Source organism: Mus caroli, unplaced genomic scaffold (assembly GCF_978045245.1).
Source record: "Mus caroli unplaced genomic scaffold, Mus_caroli_1 scaffold_2, whole genome shotgun sequence".
NCBI classification, from domain to species: domain Eukaryota; kingdom Metazoa; phylum Chordata; class Mammalia; order Rodentia; family Muridae; genus Mus; species Mus caroli.
In genome coordinates this window covers 102,929,530-102,952,525 of record NW_028227257.1, presented here as the reverse complement: position 1 = coordinate 102,952,525, position 22,996 = coordinate 102,929,530, and the positions used below count along the sequence as shown (strand labels likewise).

Here is a 22,996-nt window from a genome sequence, read left to right as displayed (position 1 = left end):
CTAGAAGCTGAACATGCCCTTGGTTCTGTGGGCAGCTCTGTCTTTGCCAGAGACTAGGAGGCAGGGGAGGATGCTTTGTGCCTTTCCTTCACTAAAAGAGCACTTCCCTGGCAAGCACACATGAGGATGTGCTCAAACCAAGAGGCACCAGGACAGCTCCTTTATGGACCCATTTGACGAGCCTGCTCACGCCTTCTCCCCACTCCCCAGTTTCTGCTGTGGCTTCTGGGTTTGGTGGTGCTCCATCTTCTTAAGCTCCCAGGTGCAATCCTATAACAGAGCTCCCCTCTAAACCCACTTTCCCTTTGCCCAGGAATTTCATCCTTTGAATTCAAGAGAAACCAGAAGACAGAGAAGCCCCCAGCCCAGCATTGCTGTGGTGGCTGTTAATTCGTCTGGGACCTTAGTACTCCGAACTATGCTCAACTGAGGTGAGAAGAAAAGGTGAAGTTGCTCTCAAAACCCCACTTTCCCAGGATCTACAGCTCTGGCCTTGCTTTAAGAAGCACCAGGGGGAGATTTGCAGTCTTACACCCCAGTTCTTCCATTTTAATTGTTTTAATTTTGGAGTGCTGGGAACTGAACTCAAGGTCTCATTGCATGCTAAGCGCAAAGTGTGCTACACGCTCACATGTGCCCATTCTGATGAGTTAAACCAGTTGCAGGCATGGATGCTCTTAGAAGTCCCCTAAAACAAAGAGTAATTTTGTGTCACGTCTTTCCTGAAGAAGTCCTTCATTCTGAGCCATGTTTGGGCATCACTGGTTAAAGGGGTTTGCACTTGGCTGGGCAGTAAACGGGATGCTTGCTAGAACGGCACAGAGAGATTGACAGTGAGAAAATGTGTAGCAGGACCCATAACAGGCTATGCCTCCTGTTAGCCATGCCTCCTGTTAGAGATTCGGGAAAGTCCACTAATGTGCTCATATGCCACTGTGTGATCCAAAGCCACCACACTGAAGTTAACAGATGCCTACTTCCAGAGTGATTTTGTGGGCCCAACCGTATGACCGTAGATATTGAGGCATTCAATGATTTAAAAGAAAAACAAAAAAACTTGTTCTAGTATCAGATGTTGATTATATTACTTGGCATCACTTGGGGGAACTTTATATTTAGATAATTTTAGAAAATTAACTTCTAGAGTTTATTGTCTTCCACTAGAGGTTCGGTAATAAATGAAAATGTTCCCCTCCCCCAGTCCTCATGGATGCTGGCAGGGCCAGCTGTTAGCTCAAAAAGCTCAAATGGTCTAGAGTACCACACATGGGGGAACTAGATGGTCTGATGAAGAAAAGCAAGCCATCATTTACCCAGATTATCTAACCCACTCCTTCAATGCACACCTAGGAGGCTCGTTTTCTTCCCCTGCCTGTTAGCCTGGAAGACCTATTCTGCCCTCAGATAGAATGCTCTTGAGTTCAAACTCTCCTAGGTGTTAGCTTGGGGGGCTTCTTCATCTCTAAGTAATTGGAGGCTATTGGATCCTTTAATGACTCGGTATGTTCCCCCGAAGAGGGGCTAATTTATTTTTGTGTCCTGTCAGGTTCACCTTCTGAGGGTCTGACTCAGCTGAGCTGACAGTGAGACAAAGACTTTGCATTTTTTGAAAATTCCAAGCAGGTTGATAGCTGAGATTAAACTCATCTCTGCAAATCAATTCCTATCAAAACAAATCACATTTCATGTTAAAACAAACTGGAAAATACACATTAAAACAAAACGAAAACTCACCCTCACTTCGAGGGTTTTAGTTATTACTTCTTCAGTGGTGGCTTGTTGTTTAATTTTAGTGTTCTGGGTGCCTGGCGTATTCTCATTTGCAGGATGAATCAAGGAGGTGGTGGTGTGTTCTTATATTAGGAAAGTGACTTAGGACACAGAAGAGGTGAACTCTGGGCATTGAGGCTCCGGATGGTTTATCCTTGAGATGCTCAAAGTATAGTGTAACTGTGCCATTGTTACTTGGTTTTTCAATGGTGGGCTTTGCGGTCCAAATCATTTTATCGTTCTTTTAGCTAAGATCCTAGGTCAGGCCATCCTTCTGTCTTAGAACTACCTCTAGTCTGAAAAAAAATGTTGTTCTTGCTTTCCTTACCAAAAAGCTCCCCCTAAGAGCAAATTCAACCCTATTCCTGCAAGCTGCAGCAGTTAATCCTGACTGCTGCATACAGCTCCTTCCAGTGACCTGTGTGCCGTCTGCCACCTGTCTAGCCTCTCATTTTCAGCCTTGACTTCCTATGAACCATTACTCTCTCTAGCTTCTACCCCAGGGCGTTCTTTTTCTTTGTAGTACCATCTCTTCCTGCACTGAGCCATCTTGTTTCTCAGGTAAGTACCTACGCAGCTCACACTGTCCCAGCCCTACCATTTGGGCTTGTTGTATTCCATTTGCTCTTACTCTAGACCATGGGTCTCGACCTTCTAATGCTAAGACCCTTTAGTATTATAGTTCCTTGTGCTGTGGTGATCCCCAAACACAAATTTATTTTTGTTGCTACTTCATAATTATAATTTGGCTATTATGAATGGTAATATAAATATCTGATATGCAGGGTATCTGATATGCAATCCCTGTGACAGGGGTCAAGACCCACAGGTTGAGAACCTCTGACCTTCACACGTGTTTGTCTTCACAGCACTTCCTGCACTCTGCTGCCTTTTCCCGGACCTGAAACGACCTTTCTTGACCACTTTCCACTCTGTGAACACCTGACCCTCAGTGTCTTTCCATCCATCTTCTCTCTTCCCTAGTCCAGATACCAGGTCTTACCAGGACCGGTGATAAGTAGCTCACCATCTCTGGGCTGCTACAAATGATCCCCAGGGCTGGCTTCAGAATGCAGTGTTCTGATAGCATACAGCAGTCACAGAGGAGCCAGTGGGGCCTGCAGCCACTTGGGACAAACCTGTCGAAGTTGGCTTTCATGTGCCATCTGTTTCTTGGATATGTGCAGTGGCTGACAGACCAGTAATAGGATAGTTAAACACTGCCCAAGCACTTACTATAGTTGTTTTATTTGAGCCCCATGATAAATTTTGGTAGAGGAGATATTGAATATAAATTTTAATAGAGGAGATATTGAATCTAAGCCAGCTTAAGGTATAATGCCAGGTGAATATAGTTCTTGGACTAAAATTTAGTTTGGATTTTGATTTTTCAGTCTTTTTTTTTTTTCTCTTCCTATAAGGGTACTTATAATGTGTTCAGTAGTGAATTATCACAAACATTTGATTTGATCTCTAGAGAAAGCCCTGTTTTCCTTCATCTGCAATAGTTATGAATAAGTTTCAAAGACCCTGCTTTAAAAGCCACATTCAGTGGTCCACACTCAGTAGAGCCACGGCAGAAGGATGGGCCTACGTCTGGGAACGCCCAAGGCACGCTGCCCCAAGGTGTGCTTAGAGAAAACCTGCATTCTCCATTCATGACTTGCCAGGTCTTCATACACATTAAAACTAGTCCTGGCTTTCTATCTTTTACTTTTAAACTGGGGTTTATGGTAGGATTTTGTTTGCAAAGGGGACAAAACCAAATAGATGCCCAGCGCATTTTACATTCTTTTAGGTTACTGAAAAGCATTTGGTTATGCGCATGTGGACCTCCTCAGATCCTAAACCTAAGGGGTTGGTTTCTTCAGCATAACCATTAGAACCGAGAAAGGGGTGGATTTGTTTGAGACCAGCTTAAGCCTAATAGTGAGACCATTTCTCAAAAAGCAAAAGAAAAACAATGTGTAGAATTTTTATGTAATAAATCTAAAACCCTTTTCTTTTCTGAGAAGCTGCCAGTGATATAGTGGTTTATTGCCTTAGTGTTAACTCTATTTGAATGATACCTTTGAGAATAGTAACATCAAAATTACAACTAATGAGTTTGCTTCTTTCTATTACTGCTCTATTTTTTTTCTGATTCTGTGTCACCATTAAAGACATAAAACATGAGAAAAACCCTAAAAACAATTTAGGAATTGAGAATGAGAAAAATTGATTTCACTCATAATGAAAATTTATAAAGTATGCTATTAATTTATGAAAACATTTTCCCCTCTTAATTTTATTTGCTCATTAGAACCATCTTCTTTGACTAGCACATGTTTATAGGAGATTTAAAAAAAACAGGCTTTAGGAAAATGCTATAAGATCTTTTTGTGATTTATATCCATGGACCTAATATGTGCCTGGTATGACCAGGTTTTGAATTTCGGTGTTATAAAGATTATATACCGTCGTTATTTAATTCTCTCTCATCCCATTTTGCCTTCTCACTACAGTAAAATGAAGAGCAGGTGCTTAATGGCAAGCTTGTCCAATCGTGTGTGGATAAGTGACTTCTTTAACTAAAGAAAGTGACATAAAGACATCCTCACTGCACCCACAGAAGGAATTCTATCTGACAACTGTAGTTTTGATTCATGTTGAACACTGAGCTGATTGAAGAACAATATTATATTGTCATTCTGGCCTAAGACATTTCCAGTCAAAGAAATGAGGGCAATTCCCCAATCACACTCCATAGCCAAGAACCTGCACGGTCATGGTCCTGACGTATTTCCCGATGGAGCCAATTACTTAGCTTTCTGCAAAGAGTAGCATCCCTTGTGGAACCAGCCGCTGCAGTACACAACTTACCCACTGAGGTACCAAACTATTGCTTCCCCAAGAAGACAAGAATCATGAAGCAGGTACAGAGAGGGGAGAGTCTGGCCTTGGGGTGTTTCCTGAACACCCCATGCATGTGTAGGGCATGTGTCTAGATGCTCACCTCAGCTGTAGTTCTCAGAAACCCTGGCTCCCCTCCCCTCTCCTCCCCATGATTCTACATTCAATGGGTACATACTTCTCACAATATTCCAAACACAATCTCTTAGTGATTCTCTGGACTCCTTTGTGAGTCTCAGCACAGCAAACCTTTGAATTTCCTTTGTCCTTCGTCTCAATACCTTAGCTAACACACTTTCTGAGAGAAAAATTCTGCATAGCTATACCTAGTTCGTCCTTGGGAAATGAGAATTCTCTTAGGGGAGAATTAAGGTGATGTGTTTGATACATACAAAAATTAGTATTTTGTGTTTTCTTCTTCCAATTAATTAAAATCTGTCAAACTCATCCTCAGTATAGGTAGCATACAGGACATGTGTATCTATAGTGGCTTCCATGCTGTCCCTATGCCTTGCTTATTCACTTATGGCCGGCTCCTTCTGCCGGTTTGCAAATATATTTCACAATGTGCCTTGACAAAAATTCATTATTGGGTTTTTAGTGCCCAGGAGGGCCTTCTCTCCTGAAGCACCAGAGCAAGAAGGAATCCTGCAGAGAAAAGGGCCGTGAGACTTAGAAACCATGGGATGTCTACATGAACTGGAATTTCAGATAAACAACAGGTAATCTTTTAGTAGAAGTATGTCCCCAATAATACACACTTATTTATAAGACATATATATATATATATATATATATATATATATATATATATACTGTATGCAATAGCATATGAAATTATACACTAAAAGCAAACACTATACTAGACTTACTTGTATCTTATTTTAGATTCAAATTTAACTAAGTATTTTATACCATCTCTGGCTACCCTTTCGCAGACCAGTTGTAGCTGGAGTATGTATGGAGTATCAGAGGAAGCAAGGTGTTTTTGTTTTGTCTCATCTTTTGAGGCAGGGTCACCTGTAGCTCAGGCTGCCCCGGAGCTGTGAAGCTTAGTGTGACTTTAAACTATCCGACACTCCTGATCCTCCTGCCTCAGCCTCTACAGTCCTCTGCAGCATATGTTTTGTTTTGTTTTAAACTTGCACAGTTGGCAAAGTTCAGTAGTCATCTTTTTCCTTTAGGAATGACATATGAGGAGGCATTAGTTCAAATACGTGTGTTCCCTTGGGGCTGCCCGACTCTGACACTTCAGTTCCAGAGTGGATGATGAGATGTGGCCCACTTAATAGTGTTTCATAAATCATAGCTTGAAGCTACTCACGGCTCCATTCAGAGGCATGAATTCTAATGAATTGCTATTCTTTTGTGCTTACTCCTTGGGGTGATTTAAAACTCTCAACTCTAAATCTAATCAATAAGTTTCTAGGTCTATTTAAATACTGACATTTGGAAATTTCTGAGGGCTGCAATAAGCTTCAACAAGACATAGGACAAGGCAAGGTAAATCAAGGAAAACTGCCACTGAAGTCCAGGAAAAAAAAATACGTTCCGTAGTGTGTCAAATGGAAACAGAATTCCTTCAGAGTATGGCATTTGTCAATCAAACCTCCAGGTCAAATTACGCAAGTTTAACTTGTGTTGGATAGAGTTCAAATGGGCTACAATAGAGCAAAACAAAACTCAAATTCTGAATGCCATACTATACTTCTATGACGCTTCAGAAGTAGCCTGCTTGTAAGCACAGGATGCTAAGGCCCACGGTTGGTCGTCAGACAGTTGGTTGAGTACTTTGGTGGAAGAAGCCATTTGCCCATGTACTGGGCACCATCACAGCGACGCTGCCATCTACTGGCGTTGGCTTTTAAGAAAAGAATATTTGCTTCCAATTCCAACCCATGTCTCCATTTTAAAGAATAACAGGGTTTGGGCTCAGGGTCTGAAGACAGAAGATCTATAAATAGTTTTGTTACCATTTTTTCCCCTCAAAATTGTACAACAGTGTGACAGATTAAAGATGGTGGCACATTCTTTGCTCTTGTTTTTATTTATGAACTGAAGTCTAGTGGTCCTCTCTTTAATCTGGATGGGTTTAGTGTTTTGTTTTTGTTTGTTTGTTTTTGTTTTTTTTGTTTTTGATGAGTAGTAACATGCCATGATTCATAAAGAAGCCTTTAATTCCTAGTCAGGTATCTCAAAATGCACCTTGTAATTGTCTGATTCAACTGGAAAGATTTGCGCGGCCACACATACATATTCCGCTGAACTTGTTGTTCAGTAGTGTCCAAGCTAGTCATTTCCACAGTGATGTTCAGGCCAGTGAAATTATCTGGGTAGCCCCACCTCCAGCCCCAACCCATCCTTAGCCCATTGCCATCCCCTTCCCCTCCCCAGCCCAACCCCTCCCTAGCCCCTCCCAGCCTCAGCCTAGCCCCAGCCCCAGCCCCAGCCCAGCCCAGCCTCCCCCAGCCCTAGCCCAGCCCAGCCTCTCCCAGTCCCAGCCCAGCCACTCACCCCCAGCCCCAGCCCAACCCCTCCTCAGCCTCAGCCTAGCCCAGTCCCAGTCCCAGCCCCAGCCCCAGCCCCAGCCCCAGCCCCAGCCCCAGCCCCAGCCCCAGCCCCAGCCCCAGCCCCAGCCCCAGCCCCAGCCCCAGCCCCAGCCTAGCCCAGTCCCACTCCAGCCCCTCTCCAGACCCAGCCTCAGCCTAGCCCAGACCCAGCTCCTGGCAGATTATGACCAAGGAAACTCTGATGATCCCCAAGGGAACAGAAGCACAACCCAGACAAATGCCCTCTAGAATTATCAGCCTGTGAAATCCTGATGTAACAAAATGGTTGTTATTTTAGGTTACAGTTTTAGCTGGCAAGGAAGCAAATAGCTCATCAGAATAAATAGCGATGCATTAAACCTTATGTTTTAAAAGTGATATAATGAGGTGTCCTGACTGGAGGGAGGGGCCGTGCCCCTCCATGGCCCTATAACCATGGTCCATAAATGTCACTGACAGGGATAAAAAATGAACTGGAGATTTAAAGGGCCTGCACAAAGTCCTAAGAACCCAGAGTCACAGGTTTTGGCCGGCTGCTACCATTTTGGATAATGTCACTACTTTGGTCCATCCTCTCAGACAGTCGGGGAGAAGGTGGTGGCTAAGCCTACCCTCACACAGACTCTGTGAACAGCAGTGAATAAACATGATAATTAAGAACACTTGCAAAAGAGTGAAATATGTAAGAGGCAATCCTCCTCCCTATCTGACAGCTCTCAACAGGTAATGTGAAATTACAGGAGTCTCCTGAGAAAAGACGGCAGGAAACACCAGCAGATTTTTTTTTTTTTGGTACTTTTATTGAAAAGGTACATTTAAAAAAATACACAGACATTTTACCATTTACAGATTGCAGATATAGGCCCTCTAAAAGAGTTCACTCTATGTTGTTGTTTTATGATACCTCTTGCCCCTGATATCACAACATTCCAGTCTTCTTAACAACAGTTTTTTTGGGGGGGAGTATTAGGGGGGAGGGGTGGGGGAGGGGAAGCATGGTCACATGACCTGCGACACAGTCATTGAACAGAAAGACAGATTGTTCAATTTATAAATTATATATCTTCTGTACATTATTGCATCAGGGAGCCACAGAGTTGTGTAGCATTGCTACCAATGGGAAACAGAAGTTTAAAGTGAAGATCATTATGTAGAAATACACGGATTCACTGTCTTCTTGCAGATGCACAGAAGGTGCAAAAATGTGCAATTTAGGAAGCTCTTTTTTTGTTTGTTTGTTTGTTTTTTGTCTTTTTTGTATACATTTGCTTAGCAACTCAAACCAGTGAGGATGCTACAAAAATAAGTTAAAAACAAAAATAGCAAACAGGTAGTAATTATAGCTATGTTATATGGCTTTCTATTTCGTTTAAATATCTCCAAATAAAACATGAAATAAAGAAAATACATTATCTTTTGTTCTCTTAAAGAGAAAAATTTTCAAAGCTACTTTGCTTCCTAACAATTACACAGCAATGAAAAAAAAGTTTAATTCAACGAGGGTTACGATCTAGTACTACGCAGGGTACAACAGTACTCGGGTCTAGAACAGTACACAATCCCTGTGGACACTAGTACACCAGAAAAGAAAAAAAAAAAACCTCCATGAGCCGTGGGGAGGATGGCATCCACAATTAAGCACTTGCGATGGACTTTTGTTCCACACTAGAATATGCCCGCTTGGATTCTGGAGTTATTTACAGACATCCGAGGAAGAGCCTACTGTTCAAGTCTGTCAGGAAGAGATTCTATTTTGTTTCTAAGCCAGATCGTTACGCCATGGGAACACACAGGGTCGGTTTTCTTTCTCTGATCAATATATTTCCAAGAAACTTAAGAATCTCAAATACACCAATTGGCTGGGGTAGGATGGAGAGGGCACCGGAAGAGACACGCTCTTGAGCCTGGCCTCCTTTTGTCCCTGGAGGTGGGGCTGGGCGGTGGCCTGCACTTTGTGAGTGGGTGGGTGGGGTACTTACAGTCACACACAGGGCTTATACTGCTGAATCCTTTGGGCTTTTCTTCTACACCTTCCCACTGGCCTGGCCTGTCGCGGGCTCTGGGTGTTTAGTAAGGGGCAAAGAGGATGGAGGCAGGCGTGGCCCGGATGGGCCCGTGGCCAGGCCTCAGCAGCGCAGGAGGGATGGCTGCAGCCTGGAACAGAGAGGCGGATGGCCGAGGTGGCAGCGACAGCGCAGAGGACACGGCTGCGGCCGCCAGGGGTGAAGACAGGAACGTAGGGGCCAGAGGCTTCATCAGATCTTTCTGGAATGCAAGCTTTGCCTAAAGACGGGACGAAAACCAGAAAGGGGTGACAATACTGTTTACAGCACCACAGAGATTTTCCCTACAGAGCCAATGCGTTGGATTTTTCAACATCTTGACTTTAAGAAGTCATGAAATGATGGCTGTCACTGGGCTCAGGGGCTCTGGGTGTGACTTGATTTTTGATACCTCAGCTTTTGTCTCCGGAGAGACACCTAGAAGATTCATGCTTAGCAACCAGAGCAACTAAAAAACCACGTGACCCAGAGAGGTGTATGCTGCCTACGCTGGCCTTGAACTTGTCTTCGGATGCGTCCTAACATCCAACACGCTCAGTTTGGGGTTTTCACGTCTCTTAGACACACTGTATTGAGGTTAGGCAATTGAGGGATAGAACATTAGGGACCCAGGAGATGAGAACATAAAACCAATTTGTACTTCTGTATTGTCCACGTGATGAGCATTCTCTGAAAAAAAAAAAAAAAAGCAAACCCAAATTCCAGCTAAATCAAATCCTGTGCTCGACAGTGACTGTCAGTGGGCTAGAAACCTTCTCTATTTAAAGGAACCCAGTGTGGATGCTTCCCAGGAAGAAATCAATCCTACATGTCTGTCTTTTGCAACCAGCAGGGGCTGTGCGGCAAACTGCTTAATACAGGCACCACCTGCTTGCCGCATCCACTGGTACCTTAGAAGGTAATCTAAGATCCCCTCCAGCAGGCCTAGCTCAGGTCCACCTCAGACTGAAGACCATGTTAGACCCAGCCCCAGGGACACTGTGAATCCATCCATCTGTGTAGTTATATGAGACTTGTTGCTGAAGTCCCTAGGTGTTTGTGTAAGGGACTGAAAACAGGACATATGGAGAGCCCGTGGGACAGGCTGATTACCAACATGCGCAGAATGAGCAATATGAACATGTTCATATATCCATACAAACACATACCAGAAAATGGGGAGATACTAACTGTATGGATTTTTGTCACAAAAGTAACCCCACGTTCCAAGTCTGAAACTTCCCAGAATTCCTCAGACATCACTTGTTCTTGTTTTAGGCTTTCAGCTTTCTTTGTTTTTTTGTTTGTTTGTTTGTTTTTTCCTTACAGAAGGTCATCTTTGACATGAGCTCTTAAAATATATATTTTTTCTTTTTAATTGTGTGTATGTGTGAGAGAGAGAGAGAGAGAGAGAGAGAGAGAGAGAGAGAGAGAGAGAGAGAGAGAGCAGATGCCTCCAATGTTCAGGTGTCAGATCCCCTGGAGCTGCTGTGAGCTGCTTGCCCTGAGTGCTGGGAACCAAAGTTGAGTCCCCTGCAAGCTTCTAACCTTCTCTCCAGTCCCAAGACACTGTCTTTTCAAGAGGCTCCACTTTGCTGTTCTAAGGTACCCTGTAGCTGGAATTAAGCACCTCATTCTAACATCTCTGGACCTGTTGGAGATGGCTCAGCAGGTAGAGGCACCTCCTGCCTATCCTGACATGGCTCCGTGGATACAAGTGCCTGCAGCCAGGTCTCACAGACAGAATTTGATCTCCCGGACCCTCAAGATGGAAGGAGAGAACCAACTCCCCCAAGCTTTCCTCTGATCTCCACACAGGCACCACCGTGGATCAAGACCTTCTCTCCCGTGAATGCTTTAGCTTTATGGTAGAACTCTTGCTTGGCAGGTAGGAAGTTCTGCATGAGATCCCTAGCCCAGCCAATTAAATGATAAACAAACAAACAAACAGACAGACAGAATTAATCACTTCCAGAGTCTAGTGCCCACTTGTCCCTAGAGGCTCTCCTGCTGACCGCCATCCAACTCAGCAAGGGTGCCCCACAAGGCAGGGCGGGGGCAGGAGGGAACTTACAGCTAAGATGCTTGGGCTCCGCTGCAGCTTGTTGTAGGGGCTGTATTTCGGCTTCAGCGGTTTTCCTGCCACACGGTCTTTATGCCTTCGGCTTGAAATGTGCTGAAAGAAGTATGTCGCATTAGCTGACTCTCTGGAAGGTTTGTTTCCTAGACAAGGATAGCTGATTTCTCATTCCCACCTTCTAAGGTGGGTTGGGTACCAAAAACAAACAAACAAACAAACAAACAAACTAACTAACTAACTAACTAACTAACTAACTTTCTGTTCCCCTACAGAGAAGACGTTTCCTTCTAGCCCAATGTCCCTGTCCTTGTAATGTTCTCGAGTTTTATCAGATACCCCCTGGATTGCCACGGTCACCACTAAGCCTGTCTTCTGATGCACTGCACTCCCTTGGGAACTACACATCTGTCTGTCTGTCTGTCTGTCTCTAGCACTGGGGCTGGAAGCTGAGAGGTACAAAGTGCAGGCTCAGGTATTGGGCAATGCTCTTCTCTTCAACACAGCACTTGCATGTTGCAGATTGTTGCCTATTAACTTTAACCTTGAGCACACAGAGAACCATTTATAGACGAGGAGCCATAGACAGACAGTGGTGACCTAACTCGGTGGCTAGGCTTGGTCTGGGCTACTTTACCTGTTTGAGTTGAATCTCTGAGTTCACGTGAACATCACAGATCTCACAATGAAACGTTTTGTTCTGTAGTCCTGAGCCCTTACTGCCGTTCTGTACCTTTAATCTTGACCCAGGTCTTGGATAGGACTTAATTGGACCAGCTCCATTACGAGCCTCAACCATGGTCTTGTGTTTAGATCCTAGGAAGAGAGAGGTATATATTTAGTAGCTATTGAAGAACTCCGCGTGTGGGTGTGGGGTGGAGGTGGAGTTCAGTTGGGGGAGTGTTTGCCCAGATGTGTGAAGGCCTGCGACTGAGCTCCAGCACTTCGTTATCTCAGCTTGGCGCGTGTATGCCTGTGAGCCCAGTACTTATAAAGTGGAGGCAGAAGGTCAAGGTTATCATCTGTGCAGCAAATCCAAAGCCAGCCAGTGCTGCACAAGGCCCTACCTAAATAAGACAGACAGAGAAATGAACGACAGGAAGCCTTATTTTTCTTTCCTTCTTTCCCCTCCCCTCTTCTGTCACTTTCTCTCCCTCCCCTCCTCTCTCCTTCTCCCTTCCCTCCACTTCCTTTCTTCCTCCTACTTTTCTTTGAGGCAGGGTCTTACTTTGTATCCAAGGCTGGCCTTGAACCCACCTTGCAGCCTTTGCTAGCCTCAAACTTGTGATTCTCCTGCCTGAGCCTCCTGAGTGCTAGAACTAATGGGCACACACCACCATGTCCGGCCCAGGTACATGTTTTCTTTCCATTAATTTTAATATCTGAGTAATATATATTATATCACATTGGGCTACTATAGTGTATTCTGAATTTCATTACTGATGAACTTTTGTTTACACCCACACCCACACCCCCCCACAACCCCCCCACACCACACACACCCACACATACACTACACACACACCACCCCCCCCACACCACCCACACACACACACACACCCCACACCCCCCCACACACCACACACACACACCACACACACACACACACACACACACACCACACACACACACACACACACACACACACACACACCACACACACACATTTTTTCTCTTATGAGTGTGTATAAGTGACCACTATACATAAATCTTTGGCTCTATCTCCAGTCCTTTGTCAAAATGATTTTTGGTCAGTATTAGATGCTTTTTAATGAAATAAAGAATGAGTTTGTCTCCACACTACTCCTGCTTTGTATTTTTCAGTAATTATGACCATACTTTCCTAAAATCACGGGGAGGAGGGAACAATAGATGTGATATTCTGCTGGGAAGAGTTGGGTTTAGTTATCAACATTATTTAGACGACAAAGAGACAAAGATGGCAGCTGACCTGTGTTGTGAGCCTCCAGCTGTGACAGGGAGTTCACAGCCACCTTGCATAGTGAGCAGTAGAGTAATTTTTTGGCTTTTTCTTCTTCTGACTCAGCAACAGACCCTGGAGCGCCGTTTGTGCTCTTGGAGGGAGACGCGATGGCTCCAAGTGGCAGGGGTGTTGTGCCAGATTTGAGGAGAAAGGAGCCTCCTTCGGAGCCTGAGGGCTGACTGGAACTTGTGGCTTTTATCTTCCCTTTGTCTTCTAAGGACGACACAGAGGTGTTACTAAAGGCTCCTATACCATGCATGCCAGAATGAGAAACAGGAATATCGTCTCCATACCACATAGATAATCCAACATCTGTTCTTTTAAAGTTTAACACGGATTTTATCTTGTAGAGCGTTACTTAAACAAAAGTCCATCCCATCCCATTAGTTCCTATTAGTTTCCACAGCAGGTCACCCTAAAATCATGGTGATCTATGAAGCATGACTTTGCCTCCCATTTAATGTAGGTGACTTTTCTAAAATGCTTGAGTTGTAAGCCATACCTTAGGGAAGGCTTTACTATAGCAAAATCAGCTTCTCTTCAGCGCGATGACAAGACAAGATGGCACCGTGAGAAAGGTCATTAGCCCATGTTGGCTTCAGCTGACAACTTATGTCTTAATTATGGCATGGGTATGAAGTCAAAATTTAACTCTGATACCAAGTCAATATTTTACCTTTGGGTGCGTGGGTAGAAGGAAGGGAAGAAACATGGCTAACTGTGGTTATGATCAGTTAAGTTTGTCCTGCCTTTTCAATGGGACCGCACCTTATCCAAAGCATGGGGGGGTGGGGGGGGGGGGAGGGAGCTGAGTTCCACTCTCTAGGCTCATGAATTAGTGTGAGTCTAAATAAAAAGTTTAAAGTAATCAGATCAACCACAGTCACAAAATGAATATTAGTCAGATAATTTAAAGACATCTTGACATTTTTAGTCATGCAATTACTGGAGGCTTATTATCCTGAAGAGTCTGGATAGGCTGTGAGGGGTCACAGTGACTTTGGGAGAATCAGAGGCATTGTTCAGTGGCTCCCTTGGGAAGAAAAACTGGGGCCTCATAGGCAACACCATACCCATGCCCTGTATATTTCTCGTAGAGCTGGCACTCTTAGAAAAATGTCCAGTGATACGTTAATTAAGAGAGGAACACTATGTGAGAAGATATTTGCTAACTGTCCTAGGTAATTCAGTGCTGCACACCATTGGCTTAGAAGACTGCCGACGTGTCTGCCTCTGCGTTTATTCACAAAATTCTCCATGTGGCAAACCAAAGCTTTTGGTGCTTACTATGATTTTAAAAGCTTCACTGATCTGGGCATTCACCAGTTTCTATCCCTCCTCTGTGTTGGGGTCCATGTTAAGATGGACACATGAAGACTGAATAAGAAGCAAGAGTGTCCTAGAGAGGGCCCCATCTGAGGAGGTGAGGGCTGTATCCTTGGCTTCCATATTTTGTATTCCCTTCCGGAAAATATATTCACACTTAGGATGAGATGTAGTTTAATTAAAAAAAAAAGTCTGCAACTTTTTATAAAAGTTTTAGCAGGAAGATTGCTCCTTCTAATTGGTGATAGTAAATCAAGATGGAGATTTATTGTTTAGATGGGGACTCCTTCATCCTGGAGAACTTAGAAACATCTGAGCAATGCGGTGGTCTTCCTACTTGCTATTGTGCTGTAGGAGCTGCCTAGCTCTTGTGATGGAGATTTGCTACTGCACACAAGTTACCTCCTGCTCCGACTGCTCCATTTGCTGTTTTGCATACATTTGACCTGAATGAGTCTGACCTTGTCGGTGGTGTACGCATGCAGGCTCCCTGAGGTTCCTACATTGGCTTCCTTACATCACGATTTCCATGCATCCTTATGTTACACAATAATAACATTCTATTATAACAGACTTATGGGGTAGGGACGGCTGAGAGTAATTTTTTCCCCTTATTTTTAACATGAGAAAACAACTTCATAAAGGAGTGTGATGTTCCCCATACCTGGTCTTCATGCTGTATACTAATCTTTTTGCAAAAAGGGGAAGTGACTTAATATATCATCATTAATACTACAGACACCTATAAAAGTCACCCTATATGTGAATTAGCTGTTGTTTTCTTCACTGCCGTTTAGTTTTAAGGCGTTTTTCTTTTGTTTTAAATTAATTTTTTTGAGAATTTCATACGTGAATACAGCATTTATATCATCTCTACTCATTTTTTCTTTATTTATACACACACACACAGACACAGATCTCTCTATGTAATTGGTTTTTCTTAAGTGAGGATATTGTACATTGTACTCAGCAATCACCTGCTTCATGTTACACTAGTAAGATGTATAAAATAAGTCTTTTTATTCTTTCTATGTTTTTTCTTTAAGAAAAAAAAATAAACACATTCCCATTTTAAATCTCCTTTAAAAAATTGTTAATTTATTCACTAACAAATGCAGGTTGACATCACGTTAATTGCTGACAAGGTGCTAGACTCTGAAGAGAACAGCAAGTAAACCAGGTAGAGACTTGAAAGTTACAGAGGAGCCAGGGGCACGAGACAGCCATTCAGAGGCTCTAATTTATGGTAGAAACCAGCGGGAGGCATGGAAGCATAGAGCAGAAATGATTACTTCTGCTTGGAATGAAAGGGGCATTTTTCATTAAGGAAGTGGCTTTTTGGAGTTTTGAAGGTCGGATTTAGATAAGCATAGAATGGGGGTGAAGAAGGAATAGAAAACAGACTACATAAGCAGAAACAGGAAGGAACGCGTAGGGTTAAAATTTTTCAGGGTTTCAATGGACAGAGGTCTGAGACCCCTGTGGTTGAATTGGGGAGGGGCTGGAGGAGTCTGGGGAGGAGGGAGACCCCAGAGGAAGACCAGCAGTCTCAACTAACCTGGATCCCCAAGATCTCTCAGACACAGAGCCACTAACCAGGAAGCATACACCAGCTGATAGGAGGCCCCCAACACATACACAGCAGAGGACTGCTGGGTCTGGCCTCAGTGAGAGAAGAAGAACATAGCCATCCAGAGACTTGAGGCCCCAGGGAGTGGGGAGGTATGGTGGTGGGGTGGGGGAGGTGATGGGGACACCCTCTTGGAGATGGGGCGGTGGAGAGGGATATGATAATGACAGGACTGCAAAAAAGGATTAAAGAATAATAATAAATAATAATAAATAATAATACATCTCTGGGTTTCAATCTGGCTGCGGAGGATAGGATAGGCTGCTCAGGTGTGGTCAATGGAGCCCAGAGGCAGAGACTCTCAAACCTATTGAATTATATCTACTGAGGACCACAACTTCCCTTTTAACAACAGACTGGAGTGCATATTTAACTTTAGAGTCATGTAAGATTTAGATAAATAATTATTCTCCATGAATAGGCTAGGGTCTTCATAATTTGGAACACGAGGAACAATTTTGATGTTGGAAATGTATAAATGATTTCAACATATTCAGAGGATTCTGTTGCTAAATGGATACCTGCTGGTCAATATAGAAAACTCGAAAATCACTGCTGCATTTACATATTTAAACAGTGGTATTCTCTCGGGATGTGTGAACTTATGAACAGCAGGGCCTAATCTTATTGTTTTCCCTCTCAGTGGCTTGATATCACAATCTACTGTGTTGTTCCTCTTTGCTAAGTGACATTTTTAAAACCTGAGTTTTAGAAATGGATTTGAAGGTTTAATTAACGTACTGTTTACTTCTGCTTCCTTTAATAAAGATGCGTGTCATCTGGAACTTCAAGTTAATGTAAATTCCATTTTCGAGTATTCCCTTGCCTAATGTTAATTAGCAGGTCTTCTGACTGTCGTAATTGTTTCCTGTCTACGCACACACTTCTTGTAAGGTTTTATGCTTCAGGATGTTGAAGCGACTGGCCCTCTCACCACTTCACAAAGCTCAAAACACTCAGCATCTTTGTTGGGGGACTGTCCTTCCGACCCAGCTGATGGACTGCAGGAGGAAAGCCAGGCATTCTTATTTTCTCCTCCAGAAACTTTACACAAGGAAGTTCACCTTGCACAAAGTTAATGCTGTATTTTAGATGCGGTGCTTTGTGAGATGGGGGGAGGGTGGGGAGCCATACTAACACAGAAGACAGCATTTCCTGGATACAGTGCTAAGAAATGGATTCTGTGGATGGAAGTCCTGCATATATAAATCTCTTAATTAAAAAAAAGTCCTCTACTTACAATGTTTGAAAACCCTACCAATTTTTTTATTATTCTATTTGCAAGGGTTACTCTTGAATTTTATTGTTGTGATAATTTTTTTCTAACTAGGCTTCAATATTAATCTTTATAGTAACAACATTTTCACTATTAAAATTTAGAAAATAAGTTCAGATGAAATTATAAAAATTAAAATGGCTCACGATTTCACCAAAAAATGTACATCACTTGTTTACACAACTTCCAATGAGAGAGGAATCATTATTATCTATGCTTTCATCTTTAGTCTGAGTTTCTTTTGCAATCCCTATAGGTCAGAGAGTGCGTGCATTTTGCTTTAATCGATCTCTGCACTACTGTAGGTGGATACAGACCGTTCCTGCCATCCCAGAAGGCTTGTTTGAGCTCCTAATCAATTAAGAACTCCTAAAGGTAACCACTATTCTTGCTTCTATAAAATTATACTAGTAACTATTTTCAAACTTCATATACATGGGAATCACACAATATGTATTTGAGCTGTTACACAGAGTCATTTTTTCTCACTGCTGAGTCATGTCCCACTAATGTCTCGCTACATGTGACCACACTACAGTTTATGTTTTGGATAGTGATGATCATTTGAAATGTTTTCAGCTTTACCTATTTTGAGCAATGCTATTACAGACATTCTTATGTTCTTTTGTAAACATGAGTACTAACTTATAGCCAGTAGACAGTCACAGTAGAATCCCTGTGCCACGAGATACTCATCTCCTCTACCTTTAGTAGGCTCTGAAAACAGCTTTTCAAAAGTAATTGTACCAGTTTATCTTCTTCTCAGGGGAATATGAGATTTTTCTAGGCTAGAGGAAAGAGGTGAGTGTAGGTTGCAGAAGTCTAATGCTGAAGTAGCTACAGGGCACCAGGGTGGAGACTGAGAGCTGAAAGAGTCAAAAGTGAGAACTTGCTAGAACTGATGAGGACTGTCACGGCTCCCGAGAGAGCTGCTAACTCTTCCTTGTTTCTTTATAAATGGTGTCCCTGTGTTAGCATTACGGACTGGCTGTACTCCTGACACATCTGACACCATGCCACATCTGAAAACTTCACATAAAAAGACAGAAGGAGGGGAATAACTGTTATTTCAGGGAGTCTCCAATTCATCTATGAGTTCCCCACTTTTCCCCCTTCTTGGCTCATAGGGAATGCTCCTCTCCACGAAGCATGGCTGGGCTGTCCAAATTCCCGGCCCATGACATGAACTCAGAGGATGAAATTTTCACTTCTTGACTGCGTCCTTCCACTGCATAGAAAGTCTCTCTCCCAGTTCCTCACTTTGCCTTACCTCCAGTGTTCCCCCTCCCACCCTCTACCCCCTGATAATGACAAGAACCAGGAAACACTGGGTGGAGGTCTCAGTCCCTTCTGAGATTCTCCCTGTCCCAATACTTGATATCAGAGGCTTCATCACTTTGGAGTTTAGCAACTAGGTGGGGATGGATTACTGTCTTACTGCAATGGTGGTTTGTGTTTATTTCCCCATGGCTAGTGCTATTGGGCATGGTTGCATAGTTGTATTATATGCTTTCTTTTGTAAAGTGTTGTTGCTGTTGTTTTGAAACAGGTCTTCTCAGTGTAGCCCAGGCTGCTCTGGAAGTCACTATGTAGACCAAGCTGGCTTTGAATTTACATAGATCCATCTGTCTCTGCCTTCTGAGTGCTGGGATTAAAATATGTACCACCACACTTGGCTTTGGGAATTGTTTGCTTAAACAATGTATTGTTTAAACTGGATTGTTACCTTTAAAAATATTTTTGACTTATAGGAACACACACACACACACACACACACACACACACACACACACACCCCTGAACTGACATCATTGTTAAACATGTATCACAACCCCTCCCCCAGGTTGAAACATGCTTCCCATCTTCTATGTGCAGTCTTATGATAATCTCAATTATGTAAAAAGAAAATAAAACCAGCCAGGGCTTAAATGCCTAAGTTGCCTGCAGCTGTTCAATTAATAAAGAGCAGGCACTGGTCCCGCACAAAGGCTGTGTGAACATGGAGCGGTCACTCTTCCCGCTTCACCATTTTGCAGGATGCTAGACTGAGACTGCTCACTGTTAGGATCCTCTTCTGGAAAGTTTGACAGAGTAAATGGACAGCATCCCTCTGTGTACGCACGGTACAGGATGCCATCCAAAGCAGCACATATGATGCACAAAACTGTCAAGAAACAGGGAAATGAATCGGCTTGAATGCTGTCTCTTTACATGCATGGAGGATCAGAAACGCTGCCTCTTCCTTGTCTCTTAGGCATCGGGATGGTTTTGAGAAACAGCAGCTGGAGAAGAGGTTCAGAAAATTAGCAGTAATTGTTGTATTTTAAGGAAAGTGTATACCTATAATGGAAAGCCTACTTGTAAGGGTGTCCCTTTCTCTGTGCCAGGAAGAGAAGGACTCTAAATCTCTAGAGGCTCTTAATGCGACAGCCAGTTTCAACATTATCCTTATTTACTCTTGCTTTCCTTGGCCTCTTCCTATAACTGGCCGCTCCAAGCCTTTCTTTACTTATTTGAAGATGGCACTTAGGTCTGATTCAAAGCCATTTCTTGGACACTCTCACTCTCCTGGCATAGCATGGATACATACAGGACATACGTGCAATGCTTTTCCCTCTCCAGTCTGTGCTTTATAGCCCAGTCAGTTCCAACCAGGAACTCAGAAGGAGAGAACATTATTTTATTTCTCTGTACTATAATAGTGGCTTAGCATACGGGATAGAGAAACAAATGTTCTTGGCTCACCAAATTCTTACTTCATGATTAGTGCCCCAAACTTAATGGATATGTCAATGAAAGTATCAGATTTCATAATTAAAATTTTTCTTGAATTGTTGTTTTTAAAGTCTTGATCTGTCAAGTGTGTATGAATTACAAGCTATTATGAATTCTCCATCTCTGAGACACTGTAAAGGTTTTAAAATTATAATAGAAGGGGGTGAGAAGATACATGAGACATTTATCTTCCATATTATAAGACATATATAGATACATAAATATTTACAACTTGGTGGGCCTGTGAATTGGCATAAATAACTACCCATTCACGAAAGAATCATTTACTGATCATCTACCACACACAAGTCTATCATATATCAAGAGCAAAAGGAAAAGAAAAAGGACCAAGACTTTGACTCAATGAAAACTAGGTATCTAGCTGTGGAGACAGGAAATAAGGTGTGTATGATGCTGAGACTCAGCTCCACAGCCTTGACATGCTTTGGCATGCTAAGCATTTTGGCCTTAAAGGTGAAAGGAAATTGTAAGATCTTAGTAGCTGCATGAAAATCAGGCGTTCTTAACTTTCCGTTTCACATTCCTCCCCCTAAAATGCAGAAGACAGCTCTCCCTGAAGGATCTTCATTTTAAGATCTGTCTGTGTTTTTTTTTTTTTCCAAAAGATGAAAAAAAATTTACCTTTAACCATCTCCCCAGGAACTTTGTCAAATAGGAAAGATTAACTGCCAGAGAAGAGACTGACGTTTGCCTCCATGCCTAGGTGGGCTTTTCACCAGTCTTCTGCGGGCAGAGCTATTAGAGATTGCCTGGGAGATTGTGTCCACCCAGTGGGAAGAGTCATGGTGACTGTGAACTTCTGCCCCTGAGCCTCCAGTGACACAGGGTGCCAACTGCTCTAGAGCTGAGAGCATTCTACCCCGGGCCATTGTTTCTCTTCGGAGGACCCATCTGTTTCTCCTGAGATTCACCCGCAGCCCCTCTATAGGCACTCACAGTCTCTCCTCCCCTTTCTCCTGAAGAAGACGACATTTAGAGTTTAAGTGTCAGTTCTAACTCTTTGGTTGAGTTTCATACTCCACCCTCCGCCCGTGCATATTAAATAATTTGCATGCCCCCTTACCCCTCTTTATCTGCCAGGTAATATAAAGATATTCAAAAAATATGATCAAGAATTATATGATCATATATAATCTGGGAAAGAATGGGAGAAATTTGACATTAATCACAAATTAAGTATGATTACTGAGAGGGGGGAAGAGGTGACTCATGTGTTCAGATGCTCTTGCTGACTGCTGTCATAGCAACAGCCACTCCTTTGTGAGTTATCCTATGCATCCTTAAGTGAGGGTGAAAGTAGTGTTTTGTTACAGGGAAGGGATCCAAAGAGGAAGTCCCAAAGAAGATAACTTCCTGGAGAACTAAGACCCGTTCAAATGTAGGCCTCTTTCTTACTCTTTTACTCTTCTTCTCTTTCTTCCCTGTAGAAAGCCCTCTGTAACTCGGTGCTGTGTCTCCTGAGAAGTGGCTTTCGAGAGGTGAGTGGCCCAGGCCTACATATATCAATACGATAGGAAAGTGAGCTGTGAAGGTACAGAGATCAGTCAGGAGACCACTGTAAGGTAGCCAAGGTTAGCAGTAGAGAACTGAACAGTAGTTTTAGGGGATATCTGTGTGTAGAATCATCAAGACTTACTGATTATGTGTGAAATATCCAAAGAAAGAAGTCAGGGATCACCTCTGTGGCTCTGGCACGAAGGCTTGATAAATGATGGCAGTGCCATTTATTAAGAGGGAGGTGATCGTATGTAGCTGGATAACAAAACAGCTAAGAAAACTAGGCTGTGCCTTGCTGCATTCTCAATTGACATTAATCTTAAGCAAGACTTATGTGATTGGTAAATTAATCCTCAGACATGCAAAAGGCTTTTGTTTTCTTTTTAAAAAGAATTATTAATTTATGATGTATATAGCATTCTGCTTGCATGTATGTCTGCAGGCCAGAATAGGGCACCAGATCTCATTACAGATGACTGTGAGCCACCACGTGGTTGCTGGAAATCAAACTCAGGGCCTCTGGAAGAGCAGACAGTGCTCTCAACTTCTGATCCATCTCTCTAGCTCCATTATTTTTTGTTGGTATTAAGAATCCAATAGAACATGAAGGTAAGATGAGGGCTTCAGGAGGGAGGTAGAGTGGGGAACAACTATGGGAAACTCACTTCTCAGGACATGGGTTTTCATTACCCATAAAAACCCATGGGTGCTCTGGGTTTCTAAACCCATGCCATTTACTGCTAAGGATCAAAAGAAAAATGTTGCCCAGTCCTAACAGGAAAATCACCACAATTGGGCTATCCCAAGTCAATTCCCTTGGCTGCAAAGCAGTGATTTTAATATTTAAATTTGAGGAAGCAGTATTGTTTTACACTAAGATATTATATTTATCATTATCTTTTTACCATTAAATTATCATTATATAGTCATTTGTCATTTGTTAAGGCTTGTGCCTTGCTCACTGATAGGTTAGGGACATCTCTTCAACAGAACTTCTCTAGAAAAAGAAGCAGAGGCCAGAAGAAAGACAAAGGGGACATTTAAAGAAGCCAGGGTCTGAGGGAAGGACAGTGTGCCTTGCAGAAATGGACAGAGGAGGGCAATCAGGAAAAATTAAAGAACCAGATGTACTGAGGCTTTGTCCATTGAGGCTTTGG

At 42.9% G+C, this 22,996-nt stretch overlaps 1 protein-coding gene across 11 annotated transcripts in view; it reads right to left on the bottom strand.

Annotated features, from left to right (window-relative positions):
* Window positions 1-8,000: 8,000 nt before the first annotated feature.
* The window catches only part of Znf385b (zinc finger protein 385B), a 402,760-nt gene continuing 387,764 nt past the window's right edge, over window positions 8,001-22,996 (bottom strand). For all 11 annotated transcript variants that reach the window (XM_029474277.2, XM_085834743.1, XM_029474278.2 and 8 more), the window contains 4 exons: window positions 13,282-13,527; window positions 11,968-12,146; window positions 11,328-11,429; window positions 8,001-9,494 (listed from right to left, as the gene is read on the bottom strand). In XM_029474277.2, coding sequence (XP_029330137.1) covers window positions 9,279-9,494; window positions 11,328-11,429; window positions 11,968-12,146; window positions 13,282-13,527 — 743 coding nt within the window. In that variant the 3' untranslated portion in view covers window positions 8,001-9,278. The remainder of the gene's footprint in view (window positions 9,495-11,327; window positions 11,430-11,967; window positions 12,147-13,281; window positions 13,528-22,996) is intronic.